Source organism: Nestor notabilis, unplaced genomic scaffold (genome assembly GCF_000696875.1).
Source record: "Nestor notabilis isolate BGI_N333 unplaced genomic scaffold, ASM69687v1 scaffold5390, whole genome shotgun sequence".
Taxonomy (NCBI): domain Eukaryota; kingdom Metazoa; phylum Chordata; class Aves; order Psittaciformes; family Psittacidae; genus Nestor; species Nestor notabilis.
The window spans coordinates 4,910-16,836 of record NW_009910537.1 but is presented as its reverse complement, the minus strand read 5'-3'; the positions used below and the strand labels follow the sequence as shown (position 1 = coordinate 16,836).

General features: G+C 50.3%; 1 protein-coding gene across 1 annotated transcript in view; it reads right to left on the bottom strand.

Moving 5' to 3' along the window:
* Positions 1 to 259: 259 nt before the first annotated feature.
* Positions 260 to 11,927, bottom strand: part of L3MBTL2 (l(3)mbt-like 2 (Drosophila)) — a gene marked incomplete at its 5' end in the record, with an annotated part of 15,024 nt that continues 3,356 nt past the window's right edge. Inside the window, 11 exons of the mRNA XM_010010463.1 lie at positions 260 to 372; positions 1,249 to 1,371; positions 2,307 to 2,372; positions 3,145 to 3,379; positions 4,515 to 4,597; positions 6,080 to 6,227; positions 7,054 to 7,158; positions 7,727 to 7,806; positions 8,526 to 8,757; positions 10,885 to 10,973; positions 11,637 to 11,771. Of these exons, the coding sequence (XP_010008765.1) occupies positions 260 to 372; positions 1,249 to 1,371; positions 2,307 to 2,372; positions 3,145 to 3,379; positions 4,515 to 4,597; positions 6,080 to 6,227; positions 7,054 to 7,158; positions 7,727 to 7,806; positions 8,526 to 8,757; positions 10,885 to 10,973; positions 11,637 to 11,771 (1,409 nt within the window). The remainder of the gene's footprint in view (positions 373 to 1,248; positions 1,372 to 2,306; positions 2,373 to 3,144; positions 3,380 to 4,514; positions 4,598 to 6,079; positions 6,228 to 7,053; positions 7,159 to 7,726; positions 7,807 to 8,525; positions 8,758 to 10,884; positions 10,974 to 11,636; positions 11,772 to 11,927) is intronic.

Sequence of the window (11,927 nt, the reverse complement as noted above, 5' to 3'; positions counted from 1 at the left end):
CAGGCACACACAACCTCTCTGGTCACGCTCCTCAGTGCATCTGTGGCCTTTCTGGAGTCTGGCTCCCAGCAATTAAAATTACAAATCTGGGGGAAATTTTCTTGCACACCAGGAAAGCAGAGTCGTGCTGTTGCAGGGTGGTCTGCCCCAAAACCAGAAGGCTCTTGGAGTCTCCTGCTTCCCTTTGCCAGGACCTTCCCCAAAGAGCCATGAAAGGTGAAGCACAGGCTGCTGTGGGCAGCTGGGGGATGCTCCAGGATCAGTCTGTGACCTCCTCCTGCTTTATGCTGCTGACAGGAACGGGAAGCTCTGTGGTTTCAAACTCTGCTATCGAGGGGTCGATGGTTTCTTCTTTCACCTGCACGGCAATGACTAGCAAGAAACAGAGAGGGGAAAATAAGTAAGTAAAATGAGCCCATTCTGCCTCGCTCTGCCTGCAGCACCCCAGAACCTGATCTGTTCATGCAGATGCTCAAAACGCCCCAGGATTCCAGCCCACTTCTTGAGGGTCTCTTACTACAGGCAGCCCTGTCTTGCCAGCACAAAGCTATCCATACTCACAGCAGCAATCAGGATGAGACTAAACCCCGGCAGCATTCAGCTGCCTGCTCCCAACAACTTCTCCTAGGGCTGAGGGAGGAAAAAAACCAGTGTGGGGACCATTCTCTACCTGCCTGGGACCACACAGGAGAAATGAAACCTCTGTGAGCAACAGAAACCTTCATGAGGCTCCATCTCCATGTGTGCGAAGTGCCCCACTCAACCCCCTTCCCCAACACCCATGAGGGTTGGCAGGTCACCCAGCTGCCAGATGCTTTTCTGGTCACCACATCTCCTGATGGTCAGCACAACGGGCTGTGTTCACACACTGTGACAGCCCTTATGGGGACTGGGATGTGACAGCACACCTTTGACACGTCCATCTTGTCTCTCCTCCCAAACTGACCTCACACAACCAGACTGCTCAGTAGGGCAGCCAGGTCCTCAGTGGGGTATCATCAGTATCAAGCTATCTAGCTGTACTGGTGCCACCAAACCTTCTCAGGAGGCAAACCTTCCCAGGGAAAGCAGGCAAGGGCTTTCTTCCACTCCCTGTCTCTGAAGGAGCAAAGGAGGACTCCTCTCCCTGCCTGGGGCACCCATGCCTACACGGCCAAGAGGCAGCACAGGCCTTGGAAGGGCTGGGGGCATGCAGGGTGTATGCGAGAGCTGCGTGCAGCTGCTGGGTAGAGTAACTCACTCCCTTACTCTCATCAGGTGATGGCTCTGGCAAAGCCTTGCTGACAGCTTTTGCTTCTCGTTTCGCTTTCGTGGCAGAAGGCTTCTTGACAGTCTGCTTGATGTTGCGGGTTTTGATGGGTAACTTTTTTCCTTAACAAAGAGATAACAGAGCATGGGAAAAAGCGTGTTTCTTCTTCCCTGGAAAATCAGCAACCCTGCTCCACTGAGAAACCACAGGCCAGGGACCAGCACAACTGACCAGCAAGCTACATGGTCATTAGCTGCCAACTGGTTACTCCACAGAAATGGCCTACTGGAGAAAAACTCTATAGTTATCATCTCAAATTATGCTCCTCCATGTTCTCCTTCATTAAAGGCACTTCAGCGTGTGCTTAACTTCCGAGGAGTGAGTCCTGTTGGAATCAGTCTGGAGTCAGCTTTGCTTACCTGTCCGGGTCTAGTCCTAGGCAATGGGCATGTCGACTGCAAGGCATGGACATTGTAGCATTAATACTTTCATTTTTAGCTGATGTTTTCATTTAGGTTGAATGTCTTTAAATTCTTTACATACCCTTTCCTCTCCACCCCCCAGGAAGGAATTTATTGTTTTTCTACCCATGATTTGCCACAGCTACTGCAACAACGATGACAACAATGACAAGATGAAACAGTAACATGGTGCAGCCCCACTACTGGCCTCTTCAGCCATCTTAAGGCCTTCTTTCCCTCAGCACAAAGCAGGCAAGATTGCTCTCCAGCTACCCTTCAGCTGCAGCAATCTCCCCCTGACCACAGACACAGCAGGGAAAGCAGCACAACCTCACGCCTGGAAGCAAGCGCCATCTATACCTTGGCCAACAGAAAGTAGACTGCAAAACAGATCCTTCCCGCACACAGAGCTCTGCTCTCTTAGGTAATAGGGCAGTTAAGAAAGATGAAGCTGTGTTGTTAAACCCACAGCTGAGTGAGGGCATCCACAGCAAGACAAGGCCTCTCTCTCCTGCTCTGACAGGACATGGACAGGGTTCCTCTAACTGGGCCCAGCCTGCGAGCGAGCGGGAGGGCACTAATCAAACATCACTCACTCTTCTTTCCATAGGGTTTCTTCTTCTTCTTGGGCACCTCCTTGGCCTTCGCTGGAGTTGTGGGCTCTGTCATGGAGACGAGAGGGAAACGAAAGCCAAGTCCCATAACCAGTAGGTAACTGGGATGAAGTGACATAAGCGAGAAAACAAGATACACCCGTCCCCCCGAGCCAACGCCCTCTTCCCAAGACAAGCAGCTGAGGAGAAAGCATGGCTCTAGCATAGTTGCTGTCTGTGCTTCCAGGCAAGGGCCCAGGAGCAGGCTGGAACAGCACAGGGGAGAGAGGCCCAGCAGAGGTTTGGCAGGGGCAGTAAAGAACCAAGGTTTGTAGCCTGGGACAAGAAGGAAAACGACTGCAAAGGTGAGGCAGTGGCCTCCTTGTGAGAAGGGAAGGAATAAACTCTCGAGAGGGATGCTCTTACCTTTTAACAGACAGACCCAGAGAATTGATGAGAAAAGGGAGCAGGGGCCAAGCTCCCCCTGCTACCTGGCTGAGGTTGTAGGTAGGCTTAGTAAAAGGGAGCTGTGCAGGGATAGGACCACCTGGAACTCTACCCAACTTCATCAGGAGCAATACTCTCTTGGTGTGTTGGTGGGGAAACAGAGGGAAAACAGAGCCAACCTCAAATCTCAAGCTGTTTTCTCCCCACCACAGACTCCTCCCCTCTGCCAGCTGCTAAAATGCATGGCAGCAAGAGGAAGACTTATGGTAGACAGCATGACTCAAGGAGGACATTTTCTCCTCCCTACAAGGCCCAAAACAAGGAGGCACTCACAGAGAAGGAAGAGGGAAACCTCTGCCTCTATTGTTAGAAACCACAGTAAATCTTCCCTCACCTGGAACAACAGGTGGTTGAAGCTGGTAGCCTGTGAGCTCGCACCACCCCACAGGATAAATGTCTGGAGACTCGCAGTCCACCCACTGGTCATACTCGTTGTCCCAGCCATCAAAGTGGATGCTAAGGAGACGGTGGACCACACGCTTCACCGTGGCTACGCAGATGAGCCGGGGCTCCATCAAGTCCACTGCTTCCACCTTCATGCCTGCCTTGAAGCCGTGGTTTGGGCAGTCCTGGTGGCCGAAAACATGAAAAAAGAAAACTCAAGGCCACTGCACTCAGTCCAAACCCACATCTGACCACCAGCGTCCTAGAACAGGCTTGCCTCCAACTTAAAGCAAGCACAGAGAGAACAAGTCTACAGTGGCACAACAGAACCAACCAGTCGCATACCAGAAGGGGGCACACCTGAACAGAGCCAAAGCCAGCTGTGTCCTTAGTGAGTCTCAGCCCAGCCTTTAGAACCAAGATCCAACCTTGGGGGAGCAGCAGGCAGCAGTTAAGGGGCACTGGACTAAAGCCATCAGCCTGATAGTCCTGGGAGATCAGAGAGGCCAGCACAGGCCCAGGCGCTGCAGCAGTTTTGCTGGTGCAAAGCAGACACCTCGCCCCGCTTCCTCCCCCCATACCCACAGGAAGTAAGCAGTGCAGAACTCACTAGGAGCCTGGAGCTCCTGGAAGCACTAAAGAATCGCAGGTCACACTCAGAGTGACCAAGATACCATTACATCCACAAAGGCATGACACTGCTCAGCCCAAACAGGGCTTCTCCTCTGTTCAGCACTGGTACAGCCACAGCTGGAGTGCTGTGTTCAGCTCTGGCTCCCTAGTACAAGAGAGACATGCACATACTAGAGAGAATCCCACAAAGGGTCATGAAGATCATGAGAGCACTGGCTCATCTTTTATATGAGGGGAGACAGAAAGCTGAGACTGCTCAGCCTGGAGACAAGAAGGTTCAGGGGGATCTTACCAATGTATATAAATGCCTGAAGGGAGATGCAAAGATGGAGCTAGGCTCCTCTCAGTAGTGCCCAGGGACAGGACCAGAGGCAATGGACACAAACGGAAAGACAGCAGGTTCCCTCTGAACGTCAGGAAACACTCTGCACTGTGAGGGCAACTAAGCACTGGCACAGGCTGCCTAGAGAGGTTGCAGAATCTCCATCCATGGGGATATTCAAAAGCTGTCTGGACATGGTGCTGGGCAACCCACTAGAGGTGACCCTGCTTGAGCAGGGGTGTTGGACAAGATGACCTCCAGAGGTCCCTTTCAACCTCAACTACTCTGTAATAGCCAGAGCTCTTGTGCTCCTGCTTGCTGACTGCAAGCACCCCTACACATCTCTTCTTCCCGGCAGCACTCACTGTGTTGAAGAGTCGTGCTGGAACAGGTCTTGATTTAGTCTTTTCCAGGTAACTTTCCCAGTTGAAGGTCCTTGCATCTTGCCCTGCAGCAACAAGAAATGGTAAGTGAGGAAAAAGGCAATCACTGGAGAGACCAACTGTGGGAAAATGAAGAATAGGCAGGAAGGAGGCACAGCAACTGATTGCAAAAGCAGTTTCATGAACCAGCATGTACAGACTGATCCTGATCTTGGACATAAATCTAGTGCACAGGTTCCATGGCAGTCCAGCATCCCCCTCCAGTGGGCAAATACAGAACAGTGCAAGCTGCAACTCCAAGCATCCATGCTAGTCATACACCCAGATCGCAGAGAAATGTGAGGAGAAGCAGCAGGCAGGATGTTCAAAGCACACCACTAAGACCAGTCTTTCTCCCACCAGCAGATATATCAAAGAACAGAATAGCACTGCACAAAAGTGGTGCAACACAGCAATTCAGAGCCAGCCTTTTTGGGTATGGCCAGACAAGGCAGTAAAAATACTCCTAGGGTGATTGTCTCTCAGGATTTCGCAGAAATACTGGTCTCAGATTTATTCCTACAAGAACAGAGGTGACTCCTGCCACTTTTAAGTACTGAGCCATGCAGCAATGGCTCTACTTATCCCTTCCCACTCTCCTTGTCCTTTAAACCTTTGATTCTGTTCAGTTTGGGGATCTTACACCTCTCCTGCTGATCTGCCAGGAGCTATCCACCATGCCATTAATGCCCCCTAGAGATGGTACTTCATTCCACAAAGTAGCAAGACCTGGCATATCATAGAATAGTTGGGGTTGGAAAGGACCTTAAGATCATCTACTTCCAACCCCCCTGCCATGAGCAGGGACACCACACACTAAACTATGTCGCCCAAGGCTCTGTCCAGCCTGGCCTTGAACACCGCCAGGGTTGGAGCATTCACAGCTTCCTTGGGCAACCTATTCCAGTGCCTCAGCACCCTCACTGTGAAGAACTTCTTCCTTATATCTAACCTAAACTTCCCCTGTTTTAGTTTGAAGCCATTACCCCTTGTCCTACCACTACAGTCACTAACGAAGAGTCCCTCCTCAGCATCCTCGTAGGCCCCTTTCAGGTAATTGGAAAGCTGCTATGAGGTCTCCACACAGCCTTCTCTTCTCCAGGCTGAACAGCCCCACCTTTCTCAGCCTGTCTTCATACGGGAGGTGCTCCAGTCCTCTTATCATCCTCGTGGCCCTCCTCTGGACTTGCTCCAGCAGCTCCATGTCCTTTTTATGTTGAGGACACCAGAACTGGACACAATACTCCAAGTGAGGTCTCACAAGAGCAGAGTAGAGGGGCAGGATCACCTCCTTTGACCTGCTGGTCATGCTTCTTTTGATACAGCCCAGGATATGGTTGGCTTTCTGGGCTGCAAGAGCACACTGCCTGCTCATGCAGAGCTCAAATGGACTGGATCTCTGAACCAGCCCCATCTTCCTGAAAAGATGTAGATTGGGACCTTTTGATTTTGATTCATCTGAACCTGACCCTGCAGGTTTGTACCACAGGGCAGAGTCCAAATCTCACCTTTTGGAGGGGTCAGAGTGATGTTGTTCTTCTGACAGAAATTGACAGGGAAGATGGCATGTGAGGAGGCATGATAGCAGAACCAGTCAGAGCCATCAGCAGATGTGGCTCCATCAATGCTGATCATGAGATACCCATCCAAGAGGACCTGAGATGGGAGCAAAGAGCATGAGTGTAGAGCTTCACTTCTTCTAAAGCCTCTCGTCTCAAAGGATCCCCTGAGGAGTCCCCACAGATGTATCACAATTGCCACCAGAAAGTAAAATGCAATGTTTTATGCTCCAGGGCATGCAGTAGCTAGTCCCCAAAGCAGCAGCAATTTCTGCAGGACTGGGACCAAGGCTAATAGCCTAGCAAAAAGGATTCAGCCATGAAAGGTCATAAGCTCTGTTCTCCCTCAGAAACAGGCTTTATTAGCAGCCCAGAGACCCACCACACCAGCCAGGTCATGAATTTGTTACTAGGCAGAAGGGAAGAGCACCACCTTCTACTTCTTACAGCAACAAGACTTGTCCCATCCCATCACTTCCTGATAACTGGTTCCTACCAAATGTGACAGGCATGTCTGCCCCAACCTCTTCACATTTCCAGGCAATAGCCGAAGGGAACATTTCACAGACACAAAGAGCTCTTCTAGTATCTCCCTGCCAAACCCCAGGTGTCAAAGTCATCTGCTTGGGTTCTACAAGGGCAAACAGATTCTGGAGGGAGCAAGAAAAAACAAGTTGATGCTATACTGTCAGGACATGCAATGCACCTCGCTGAGGAAACCTGGCCAAGCAACTTACTTCCCAACACTAGCACAGGAATAGAGCTCACTGCCACCTCAGCAAGAGAGACTGCAGCAGACACATCCATCCTCAGCTTCCTGTATCAGTGAATGCATGCCCATACATATACACTCCATTCCCCACACAGAGGTTACTGTTCACTCAGGTAAACAAAGTAAACACCCTTCTGCCCACTGAACTTACCTTGCAAACAGTGGCCACACAAATGTTGCCCAGATTCAGGGGGTCAATGGCTTCTAGCTTCATGCCTTCCTCAAACCATCCACCTTCAGCATAGACAGCTCGTACCTAAAGGAGACTCTGGTATACCATGTGCTGTCAGGGGTATGGGACAGTCCCATCCCGACACCAACTGCAAACAGATTAGAGCTTCTTTACTCGGCTCAACCCAAGCTCGGAGAGGAAAGAAGAAATATTACAAGAAATACAAAAAGGCAGGCAAACCAATGCTGTGTTTGAGTCAACAACCTCCTGCCAAGGCTCTGGTCAGTCACAGTATCAGGCCCAGCACTCAGCTGCTGCTGAGCAAAGCAAGCCTCCTCCTCATCTCAGTCCTTACCAGTATGTGCAGTTCCTTGTTGAACTGGTTTCTCCCATACAATCATCTTCCCTCCCCAACTCAAAGCTCCAAGAAACTGCTTGCCCTTCACCTGAGCCCCTCAATCTGTCATTGTCTTTTAGTTCTTACATCTTTCTATCTTGACCTGCCCCTGCCCAACCACAGCCTTGACACCTCAAACACCTTACTGCCCTATAGCTGTAAGAGACAAATACGCCATTCTCAACAGCTCACCCAGAAGCATATATACCCAAGGAAGGAAGCGGTATCATTGCTTCCTTTGCTGATTTGTCCTACCTTCTTAAACAGATAGGGAACAGCATCACAGTAAATCTTCCGGAAGGTGGGATGGTTTGCCATTTCACTGCGTTTTTCTTCTGCGAGGAACAGAAGAAACAGAGGTAAGTAACCTGCAGCAACTGCAGTAAGAAAACACTTTGGTTATTAATTCCCTCGTGAGAGCTCAGCTACTATAAAAGACCTAGATCAGAGACCATGAGAAGAATAATAAGAACAGGTCAGTCCCTCTACGCCTTCTCATAACATGGGCTGTGATGCAAGGCTTGCTCAAAAGCAGATGGCTGAGCTTCTTGAGCACTACTGCTAGCACCTCTACATGCAGCTGTAATCACCAGGGAGCTGCAGCAAGGAAGAGAGATGGAACCAAAACGATCAGCAGGGCTGGAGTCTTGTTTGGGGGTTTTCTCCTCCAATCTAAGCTGATAAAAAATTATTCTCTGTACAAAGTCCAGGAAAACTTAACCTTATGGCATCCCGTCTTGCAGAAGCCAGCACGAGTTTCCCCAAAAAGACTATAAATATCTGTGATGTTGCAAACCCTGCACTCTCACACTGTGGGGATAGACTACCTACTTCAGGCAAGAAAGCCTACAGGCCCCCTTTTCCTGACGTGTGGCAGCAGACCACTGGGCTTTTATCTATCCAGGGGGAAAAGCAGCAGACACATGACTACATAGACTTTGTCTGTCAGGTCCTGAGGCAACTGCCTGGCTCCCAGTATGTCAAGACCTGTCAACAGCAGGGTCGAGGCAGATCATAGCAAATCAGAAGATGCTTGTGGTGCTACGATCCTTACCTGTCTTCTTCATGCTGTGGCCCACTCTCCGTGACCAGCCCACAGGATGGATGAGGGGACTCCACATGTGGCACCAGAAGTCATCGTCGCTGTCACCATCCTCATAGAGGAGTCTGAGCCTGCCCCCGATCACTGTGTCCACCACTGCCATGCGTGTCCGGGACACATGGTTCTTATCCACCACCTCCACCCGCATGCCCTGCCGGAACGGGTACTTCATGCTCTCTGCCATCTGGCAACAACCAGCAGAGGAACTGAGATCAATCACACTTGGTGCTTTCCTTCTCCAGACACTTCAGAGAACAGCTTTCCCCTTAGACATTGCTAGCCAACACCCTGCACTTCCCAAAGCCTCTGGGAAGGGATGCATGGGAGCAGGTTCATCAGGGAACAGGGAGCTGCCAAACCACATAGCAGCACAGCGGGGCACAAGCACCTGTAAGTTTCCCCTGTTCTGTGGCCCCGTAACAGCTACCCCCACGCTGGGCCAGCAGCCATGCTCAGCCAGCACCTCGTGTGAATGTCCTGAGTGGCAGAAACAGACGTCACTTCCTGACAACTCCGGTTGACCGGGAACTGAGTGAGGACTCATGTGCCTTTTTCAGTCATGAAAAAACAATAAGGGTTTCAAGGCTGGAAGCAGTTAGAGGTGTAGCTTCCCAAGGGGCAACAGGATTTTCAGTTGACTTTAAAAAAGGTCAAGTCCTTATTTTCACCTTTTTACTCTGATCAGAGGTTGAGCAACATGATGATCTATCTGCTCCAATGCCAGAGTTACTCTGCAGACTGACCCAAAGGCACAGGCATATGAGTCACTGGCTGCCTTCTAACTGATTTGTTTGACACTTTCAGTCTGCTGGGCCAGCCTGGCCCTACTCATCCACAAATGGCCAAAAGTGTTTATGGCACACTAGACAAATTTCGGTACTGTGATCCCAGAATGTTGTGCAGCAACTAGGAAATACAGCGCAAAACAGACTCAGACACCCAAATCAGCCTACACCTGAATCTGAAATTTTTAAGGTCTTTCCCTTCCACTTCCTGTTCACTAGCGGGGAGTTGAGATGCAAAGGTGTCTGGTTAAACCCCCAGCCAGTAACTCAGAACCAGGCAGCCGCTCGCTCACTCCCTCCCTTTCTTCCTCCCCGTGCTCCTGGAGGGATGGGAAGGAGAATTGGAGGAATGTAACTCCCATGGGTTGAGATAAGAGCAGTCCAGTAACTAAGGTATAATACAAACCACTGCTGCTACCAATAATAATGATAATGATAAGGGAAATAACAAGGGGAGAGGACACAACCGCTCACCACCCGCCAACCAATACCCAGCTGAACCCGAGCAGTGATCTGGGCCTTCCGGGTGACTCCCCTCAGTTTATATACTGGGCATGACGTGTTGTGGTATGGAATAGCCCTTTGGCCAGTTTGGGTCAGGGGTCCTGTCTCTGCTTCCTCCCAGCTTCCCCTCCTCCCTGGCAGAGCATGAGACTGAGAAAGTCCTTGGTTGGAGTAAACATTACTGAGCAACAACTAAAAACATTGGTGTTATCAGCATTGTTCCCAGGCTGAAAGTCAAAAACACAGCACTGCACCAGCTGACAACATCTATCTCCCTCTACCACTTCCCTTCCATGGCATAAGCTCCAAGCTACAAGCTGTGGCCCAAGACCAAGAAGCTACAGACATCCTCTCGACTTTCTGAGAAGCAACAAAGGAAACACCAACTCTATCAAGGTCTCCAGCCCAGTGTCACCAATCACCTCACACACAAGAAAACCTATCACTTGTCTGCTATCTCTGGGACCATCTTCCTTATCTGTGGTTTCCAAAGCTGCCAGGGACAAAAGAGCCTCTTTTCCATGACAAGGTCTAACCCCTGCACAGGTTCAAGAGCTACAAAACTGCCAAGGCTGTTTTTTTACAGCTGCTTCCATGCACTCTGAGGGAGCCTCCACCCCTCTCACTCCCCACAGGTTGCTGTGCTACCAATACGTACGGCAAAGGTTTTTGACTCTCAGCACTGATAGGAGGCAGGGAAAGCTAAGGCTGGAGCTTCACTGGCCTCTCCTTTCAGCAAAAGGGTAAACCTCACCCCCAGTATTTCACAGCAGACTACATGATAACAGCTTTTAAAACCCATCTATGACCCAAAGGAGAAACAGTTGTACTGACAGGGCCTGGAGGCTGTACCGTTCCCCACAGCATTATGACAGATATCTTAGGAGCATGTCTCTGCCATGCCCAGGTTTCAAGGAGTCACACAGGAGTTGCACAGATCAGAACCAGAAGAGATGTATTGCACACATATCTCTTGGCTTCAGCTTCATTTCCACACGTAAAATGACATCCCCCACATTTACCTTGATGTGAAAATCCACTGGGATTGTTCTGGCTCCCACCAGTTTTTTCATGAGGTAACTTCTCCAGTCAGTGTATTTGGCATGGATACCTACATACACACAGGGAAAAAGCACATCTTTATGATCAAAGGACTTACAGCACCACACTACACCTTTCTACCTCTCTGAAAGCCCATTCGCCCTAAGATGGCCTTCTTCAGATGCAGATGCTGTACCTGCTCTCAGTTCTGCCAGCTTGCCCTCACAACTGGCTGCAAGGGATGACCATTACAGACTGGACTGGGCCAAGCAGACATCCAACTTGACTGATCTAGGTGTGGAAGTGATATTAGAGCAAAAACATGTGAGCCATACTAAGCAAATCTCAGCTTGACAGAATTCTGCTAAACTGACATCCCTCTCTGAACTGCCAGCTGAGCAGTGATTGGAGCCGCTGCTCTCCCCAGAGACACTGCCCAGGATGTAGGACAAAAAAGTTCACCCAAAGGTTAAGTCTAGTCACTGTCTGCACCAAGAGGAACAGCAGCTGCATTAGCTTCTGTTCATAGGTCTGACACCAGCTCTGTCTCCAGCACCCCAGGGTCAACCACAGGGAGATGCAGAGGGAGCAGTTCAAGTAGTCTCCAGCTTCCCAGTTCCCTGTAAGTCAGAGCACAAATGGAGCTGTGGTCTCACATACACTGGGAGGACCTGTCCCCCTGTTCTAGGCATAAACCAAGGTTCCTCCATGATCCCTGTCACCCCACACTCACTTTGTGGTGGTACCAGGATTTTGCTGTTGATGGCACACCAACCAATGGGGTGAATATCCACTGTACCCAAATTGCACCAGAAGTCATGGCCAGCATCATTCTCAAAGCCCTCATATCGCAGAAGGGCCCGGTACCCTGCCAGGACAGAGCAGACAACCACAGCAAGGCATTAGAGACCAGGAATTTCTCCTCTTCCTGTTGGGCACCAGAGGCTTAGTCCTGACAGAATGGCCTTCAAAGCTCTGCATGGATTATCAGAGCTTCTCCAGCCATTCTGGAGGCAGAACCACC